This window comes from Perca fluviatilis, chromosome 11, assembly GCF_010015445.1.
Source record: "Perca fluviatilis chromosome 11, GENO_Pfluv_1.0, whole genome shotgun sequence".
Taxonomy (NCBI): Eukaryota; Metazoa; Chordata; class Actinopteri; order Perciformes; family Percidae; genus Perca; species Perca fluviatilis.
Window position 1 is genome coordinate 3,700,564 of NC_053122.1, and position 8,742 is coordinate 3,709,305.

General features: G+C 40.0%; 1 protein-coding gene across 1 annotated transcript in view; it reads right to left on the reverse strand.

Annotated features, from left to right (window-relative positions):
- Positions 1-5,607, reverse strand: part of LOC120568323 — a 34,621-nt gene extending 29,014 nt beyond the window's left edge. The window contains exons 1-3 of the mRNA XM_039815749.1: positions 5,489-5,607; positions 5,051-5,394; positions 592-642 (exon numbers count right to left, since the gene is read on the reverse strand). Of these exons, the coding sequence (XP_039671683.1) occupies positions 592-642; positions 5,051-5,394; positions 5,489-5,517 (424 nt within the window). The 5' untranslated portion in view covers positions 5,518-5,607. The remainder of the gene's footprint in view (positions 1-591; positions 643-5,050; positions 5,395-5,488) is intronic.
- Positions 5,608-8,742: the final 3,135 nt, after the last annotated feature.

Here is an 8,742-nt window from a genome sequence, read left to right on the forward strand (position 1 = left end):
CTTAATAATAAAATGTTCAGATTTTTATCAAATACTATTTATATTAAATGTACGCTGAGATACATAAAATATGTTTGTGCAGTTAATTATAAATTATTATGCATAAGTTATGTTTACTGTAATATATTCAGTATCTGTGTGTCTTCATGTATGAATATATCTTCCTCTGAAAGACAAATGTACCATCATCTAAAATACAATTGCATTTAAAAATGATTTATTAATTGTCCTAAACAATATAACTGAAGCTATACTCTTTACAAAATACATTTACTGACACATCAGTAAATCACATCAGATTATGTTTAACATCATATATTATCTTATTGCTGATTAACTGAAAGGATTAAATACGGTAACATTTCTTTCTTCAAACTTTTTCTATAAATCAGATTAATCTCCTGCAGAAATAAAGAATAACTGGAGTTGTGCAGTGAGATTTAAACATGTTTTCAGGAACTATGAACCTTTTTTATGTAACAATAGCTGCATGGCTGCAAGAATTCTCTTCTAATGATGAAAAAACTAACATGTGAAGCCTGAAGCAGCAGAACCTCATTAAAACACATTTTCAACTCTGTTTATTCTTACCTGTGACAATCACTGTAGTTCCAGAGCCAAAGATGTAGTACCATCCGTACCCTCACAGTGAAACTGAGTGATACAAAAACCCTTACTGCTGTTGAATGTGTCTGCTGAGGTGAACCAGTCCAAATTATTAACCAGTATCATATTCCAGCTCCATGATGTGTTTCTTTAATGTTCATGTTAACATGACTGTTGTGTTGAGGAGAGTTATAAACATAATACAACTTTTTTTTTTTGACCGTTTTGGTCATTGATTACATGCCACTTTCCAACACAGTAATACAAGAGAGACCTTATTTATTGATATTGATTGATTTTAATATCGATTGATCCAACACTAAAGATTCTTTTCTACCTTAAAATAATGTTTCCAAAACAGTTTTCAGTGGTTCATTAACTCGTTCGAATGAGACATAAGAATAATGGTATCCAACCTGTAGGGGGACCGAAGAGGAAAAGTGCTTTGGTGCCTACAGTAAAGGTGCTGTTGACAAGTAGCTAATGCTAATGCTTGGTCTATAACATTAGCTAATTCTTGGTGGGTAACACAAGATTACAACATCGTTCAACACACTCAGTTATTTTTAGTATGATTGTTTTGACCACGGTTAACTCTGGGCTAACCCACAAATTCATCAGTAATGTTAACTGTATAGATAGACAACTAATCTAATGGCAATTTAGCCAGCTAGCACACCCCTGTCTGTCTGCTCAGCCCGGTCTCATGGAAGTTCGTGTAAATGTGACGTTATTTGAATCTATTGATACGTGTTCACGGAGACGTTTTTGTTGTTTTTTACGTGGTGGACAACACGAAAACGTGAAGTAATGTATTTCAATGGGAAGCATATTTCGTGGCTACAGAACAAAATTGTAGGGAGTAATATAAAAAGCCGAAAATCCGCGTAGGGAGGTTGGTCGGGGTGGTGGATGGGTCAAACAACACAGGACTTTCACCCGGGCGAGCGGGGATCGCGTACCGTTTGCGGCGCTTTGTTTCCCGGGGATGGCGTCCCTGCGTGTGGCGTTTTGTCCCGCGTGTTACTGTGGCGCGTCTCCCGGCGTTTAAGGCGCCCTTTCCCCGGCGTTTAAGGCGCCCTTTCTCCGGCGTTTAAGGCGCCTTTTCTCCGGTGTTTAAGGCGCCCTTTCCCCGTAAGTTTTTTCCTAAACCCAACCTCCGCCATCCCGTTATTGTGGGGCGTCCCCAGCGGGCCGTCTCGCGGGCGCCTCCCGGCTTATGGAGCGTCCTTTTTGGCCGCCTCCCGGCGTCCTTTCCCCGAGAAAATAATGTGACATTTACACGTAAAAAATAACGTGACAGTTACACGTAAAAAATAACGTGACAGTTACACGTAAAAAACGAGAAAAACATCTCCGTGAACACGTATCAATAGATTAAGAAAAACGTGGACATTTACACGAACTGCCGTGAGACCAGGTTGGTCTGCTTCACTCTCCCGGCGCTGCAAGGCTTCAGTTGGGATAGGAGCTGACAACAGACACATCCACAGTCAGCCCCCAGCCAGACGGTCGGTAATTCTCTCATTGACCATAATGTTATTCATCCTCATTCTCTCTTGAGCCAAAACGCAAACGAAGAGTATTTTGAAACTGTGATTTCCGACTCATGTTTAATTTTTATCTACACAAATTATATACCAATACGTTTGCAAAGGCCTTGTGGTGTTCACGATGAGATCATTTCACTGATGCCACCTATAGTTTAGGCTGTCTGAGCCTTCTTTTCACAGGTCGCTCTCAGTGTCCGTTAATGGGAGCAGTCTAACAGCAGGTAATACGGTCGTTAGCTGATTACAGAGATCAAAGGGGTCTCTGCGGTCTTTACAATCATGGCCACTGATTAGTAAGCATGACGCAGCATTTTTGCCAGACAGTAGAATTGCAACTACAGACAGTAATATGAACATTAACAGAACATCACACACACACACACACACACACACACACACACACACACACACACACACACACACACAAAAAAAAACACACAGGCTAAAGCTAACCCCCCCACACAAAAAAGCCCCTAAATAAAAGTTATTATAGATCAACTCCTCAGGCTTTAGACATCATCTTTTATCCTTATTCCAACAAAGACACTTTAAGGAAACCTTGACATCTTTTGAGTACACTCAAGCTCATTTAAGTCCTTGCTGTAAAACTCCCATTTTAACTTCTTAAATTGCTTAATATATATTGCAATTCTTCTTACATATTTAAAGGTAACTACCTTTTTTCTCCCATCTGGACCCCATTTCCCCATGCATTGCTAATAGACTGACGTGACCAAACATCTTTGAATTTGGTCCGGTATTGATCGAGATCCCAATGACGGGCCGGCGAGAACCAAGCTTCAATGTAACCTAATGGGGCAATTGTGCTGTCTTGCTTTTTATGCACTAAAAGTGATTTTTTTGCTAATGACAGACTCAGATTGTTAATGAAAGTATCTGACAATATACTCGATCTCAGGACGTTACTTTTTGTCTGAAAACAGCGGTGTGGAGAGTGGAACGCAACTCGAGAAAAAGGTGTTCAGGATGTCTGTTGTTTCAGAGTAGGCTACAGAAATCATAGGCTCCTGTTATCTAACGACAATTAAGATGAGGTCGTTATAATTGGATGGCCGCCTGTATTCACTTGAGCCAGAGGACAACGTTACGGACAAAGAGAGAGAGAGAGGAGAAGGGTGAAGCAGCGGCTGGAGGGCACCCGTGGGTGCTGTGCCCCTATATGCCCAAAGAATATGTTTTCAGGAGTGCGACCTGTTGCTGCCAGATATCTGTGGTCTGGATGTGTCCAGTGATATACCTCGAACACAATGCTGTGTTACCACGTCAGAGGATTTCCCTCCTCTTATCAACAGGGCTGTGAGACATGAGCAAATAAGAACGATTGTTTTATTGAAAATATTTTACACAACACAAAACCATGGATGTATTATAGACTAATGACCGCACGAAACACTGAGCAGCTGCAGCCCCTCTCTCTCCCCTCGTCTGCTCTTCATCTGTAGCATATTCTTCATCCATAGAGAACCTACTCTGGTTCAAATTAATACAGGGGGCCATCCAATTATAACAACCTCATCCACATTGTGGAAATCTTTTGAATATTGAGCCATGGCACTGACAAACCTTTATATAACAGGAGCCTATGGTTTCTGTAGCCTACTCCGAAACAACAGACATCCTGAACGCATTTTTCTCGAGTGGCGTTCCTGTCTCTACACCGCTGTCTTTGGACAAAAAGTCAAATCCTGAGATCGATAATGTTGTCAGACACTTTTGTCTCACACACACACACACACACACACACACACACAAACACACACATAGGTTAATTTGTGATTTCATCCATGCATATAGCCCGCTTCTTTTCGGGCAATATATTCACCTCTCAGCTCGTTAGGGTCATGCTTTTTTGTTCTATGCAACATGGATATATCTGAAAATAATACAAAGTATTTATACTTTCAGCCTTTTTAGTCAATTTATTTGAACTTCCACTTTTGACTGTATTGTAGATTAGCTTCCAGCTTTTCTATCTATCTATCTATCTATCTATGTATTTCAGCTGTTAGCTTATTAAGGTAATGCAGTTCAATGTTTTTTTCTTCCATACTAATTCATAATTTCAGTTATAAAATAAATTCAGACCTCACAATGTTCTACATCGTTTGGCATCGTTGAACTTTTAAAGCCAACAATTCAGTTTAGCTTCAGCTTTTCAAAACACCTTTAAATATTCCACGTCTTTAAACATTAGTGCTGTTATTCAACTTTTTAATGATGTTAATTAAAACCATTCATACTTTTCCAACTATCCTCACTACTTCACTTTCTTCTTATGGATTTAAGACATTAATCCAGTTTAGCTTTAGCAATTTAGCTATTCAGCATTCACACGCATTTTCTGCAGGAAATGCATTTTCTGCTTGATTTAATTATTTGTATAGTTTTCTGTTTCAGATCTTTTATTATTGTTTCTCTGTGTTGTTCAGAAAAGAAACTTCAGCTCAGTTCAGTGTGTTTGTGACCAGTCTTAGACAACTTACTCAGGAAGTGGAAGAAGTTACTTGTTAGTTATTAATATTTAAAAAAGTAATATTACCTAACATTTTAATTAGTATCAAAACTAATTAGTTATTGTACTTGTTATATTAATATATTACTTTCTTCCTGGATTAATAAGTAATATAATTACTGTTTTGGAAATTGTAATCCCTTACACTACTCATTACTGTGGAAAGTATCCTAATAATATAACAGTAATAGATTACTTAGTAATGCGTTACTGCCCAACACTGTTAGTGACTCTGGCTGAGAAGGAGGTGAAATATGTGAACCTGGGCTGTGGTTTACTGATCTCTTCCTGTCACAAACACTGTTTGACATCTGTTCATCTGGAGGTTTTTGTTCAGGCTGCAGGGAGCATTTCTCACTGTGGGGAACATCCTTATAACAGGAGCAGTAGTAGGTGGCTGAATGATCGAGTTTAACCTTCTGGATCTGCAACTTACAGCCGTTCTGTATATTCACAGCTGAGAAATCATCTTTCTGAGGATGATTGTATCTCTCCTTCTCTATGACACCAGTATCCCTCCTAATATACAGAATCAGTGTGAATGTTTCTGTGTCTCTCTTCTGGTACCAGAATACATAAGGTAGGTCACACTGCTCAGTGCCTCGACAGTTGAAGGAGACGTATCCACCAACTCTCCTGGACAATGTTAAATCATCCTGAATCAGCTGTGTTGCCATGGCAGCCAGCGCGCGTAGGAAACAGACAGGTAGATGAAGGTGAGTGTGAGCCAGTGTTTGTTAAAGGTGGAGTTTGTTGGCTCCTGATTGGCTGGAAACACTCACCTGAACACAGACAGCACAGAGCAGCAGCTGGGAGGAAAAGCATTTAGTTCAGTGGTGTTTCCTCTGGTGAACCTGGGGAGAAGTGGCGCTCTGATGCAGCTGAGGCCAAACAAGGACGAGCTGTGAGATCAGACGAGGGCCACATGGTTTCTGACTCTGACTTTACCTTTTAACTTCCTCCATGTTGAGGTCAGCCACAAAATGAGACACTGACAAACCAACACAGCTGTGCTTCTGCCTGTAAAAACCCTCCCTGTATCTGAAACTGGTGGTATTCAGACAGAGGAGGGGGCCAACAAGTCCTCCAAATGAAATGGCAGAATATGTGTTCTGTAACTGACCTTTAAAATGACACAGAAGTGTTTTATGATCTGATGAAACATCATTTGTCTGTGAAGAATGAATCTGTTGTATGATGTGAGACCACTATGGTTCAGGTTTGGTTGGGCACCAACAAGACTTGGTTAGTTTCAGGGAAAGATCCCGTTTGGGTTCAAATAAGTTCTTTGGTTAGGTTACGGGGAATTTATTGTCATGGTTGAGAAATATTTGACACTTTTGTGGAAGAATTAATTAATTATACATAATCTTCATGTTGTTCCCAGAGTTCTTTTACTCTGAAGCCCGCACTTTGAATCTGTAGATATCACCTCATACTACAGTATATATTTCAGTGCTTGTGTAGATATATACCTTTTCCACATAACCTATGCAGTACACAATGACATATAGACATTTTCACAGCATACATGTTGACATGTCATAGTAGGAAAAGCACAGGTGTATTCAAAACTATTAATGATGGCTGCATTCCACTTAGGAGAGGTCCTGGTATTGTGCATGCTGACTCACTGAAATATCTTACTGGGACACTTGATGGAATTGAACCATTGTTAAGGTTATCAATTTCAGCTGTGCTTTTCCTACTATGACAAGTCAACATGTCTGCTGTGAAAAAGGTCCATTCTGTGCTGCTGCTCTGAAGAATAAAACCTTCACACTGCTGCGCTCTAGTGTCTACAACAACACACTGTTTCAACCTGTCCTGCTAACGTCACAATAAAACCTTCATTAATCATTCCAGTCTCTGGTCTTCCCCCAGATTGAGGAACAGACAAAAGGTTCAGTCTCTGAGAACTTCAACTACTTTTATCAGAGCTAGTACAAGTTCCGGGTAATATTTGTGAGAGTAGAATGTACTGTATTGTATCAGCTGCAGTAGAAATAGTATTTGAATTTAACTAATAGAACAACAATTATACCAGTAATACTTGTCATTGACTGTTGTGTGTTTCTTTATCCACGAGATGTCACTGATTTTTCTTTGCCAGTAAAAAAGTAAAAACAAGAGGTAAGAGCATCATCATGTCGTCACGGCGACCATCATCATCAGCATCACCTGGATACCCTCGCACTTCTCTGACTAACCACAGGGTGACACTCTTTCTCTTTGGTGGTTACTGTCAGCACCGACAGCAAACACAGAAACCCACCGTGAGATAAAGTTTAGTTTGAAATGTGTCCCACGGCCATGTTGGAAGAGCTGATTTATTGTTGTGACAGCGATCTAAGAGCAGAAAGAGACATGTGATGTCAGACATGTTTGTCTGCTGATACAGCTGCAATATGATGTCATTCTTCCAACAGTTCTTCATGGTGACAATGATCAAACTGTTCAGAGTTATAGCATTTAAACAGCACAAACATCCCGTAAAATAATATTAAATGTGTCATAACTGTTTCTTAAGTTTCTTAAAGAAAGAGACTGACATTTGTCTGCTTTGGTTTGACTTGTTATTCTATTTAAAGGAATTTAAAGGAGAAAACATTTTCTGAAAGCATTAAATAAGCAAAGAAGTTGCTGTTTGTTGGGGGAGATGGTACTTCATAATATATTTTATTAATTGTGTAAAAGCTGTGATGTATCAAAGGGAAGTTAAAAACAACTTCAGTTAAAATTCTGAAATTGTAAACCAGCTTTAAACTGTTTTAAATATTTAATTATACCAAGAATATACTAATATTATAGGTCAGACTATAGAAAGACATTTTTTATTACACATCAAAGCTTACTGGTTATAACAAGGGCAGCATGGTAGCCCAATGGTTAGCACTGTGGCCTCACAGCAAGAAGGTTCTAGGTTTGAATCCACAAACCTTTCTGTGTGGAGTTTGCATGTTCTCCCCATGTTTGCATGGGTTTCCTCCGGGTGCTCCGGTTTCCCCCACCATCAAAAACATATACTAGGTTCTCCATTCAGTGCCCTTGATTAAGGCACTGGCTCAGATCTGCAGTTGGTCCTCGGGCACTGTGATTGGCAGCCCACTGCTCCCTTGAGGGATGTGTTAAATGCTGAGAATGAATTTCACTACGTGAATGTGACAAAAACGTACCTTTACAGACAACACATCACTAAAATCTTGCTTCCTCTTTGATTTAGAATTGATTTTAAGATTTAACTGATCATTTTTAAAGCTCGTCTGGGTCTGGCTCCAAGCTATACAGCGGAGATGTTGACCCTATAAGAGCCAGTTTGCAGTCTGAGATCCTCAGGTCGCCCTTGCAGTCGCTCCAAATTCGAGGCTTGAATCTAAACGTGACCTTTGACCTTCAGGACCCCTCGACTTTGGAACGACCTGCCTAAAGGCTGTATTATGCTTCTGCATCAACTCCACACCGTAGCTACGCCGTCGCTCCTAGGGCGCTCCTAGGGCGCTGTGACCCTTTCAGAGTTCTGCGTCGGGGTTGCTTTGCATCACGGTGCATTTTACTGCCATAACGCTAGGTGAGGTGTGTGGCATGTCGCCTGTGTCTGTGTCGCTCACCAATGAAACGGTACTCAGAATGGTAAACCCCATGGACTGTTGTGCTAAAATATTAATCTTATTTGTTTGGCCTTTTCTTGCTTAGAATTTGTAAAAAGTATCGAGAAATAGACACAGTAAAATCCATTGACCTAGTTACTGTAACCAGAAAATATATCTAGTTCATTTGCAAAGCTTACGTCAGGGAACTAGCATGTTGCTACTCCCCACAGTAGGCTGCTTGAAATACTGACCATCAACACACAGGACCAGTTGGCCAATCACAGTCCCTGGTTGCTCTACGCGAGAGGTCTGCGGAGTACGCCGCGATAAAAGCATAAATCAGCCTTAAGGAGACAAAGCTCGCAGAATCAGTAAACTCTTTTAAATCCCTTCTTAAAACTCAAAATGTGTAGACTAACTTTAATTCGACATTCTCTCCATGTTATATATTTATTTTATA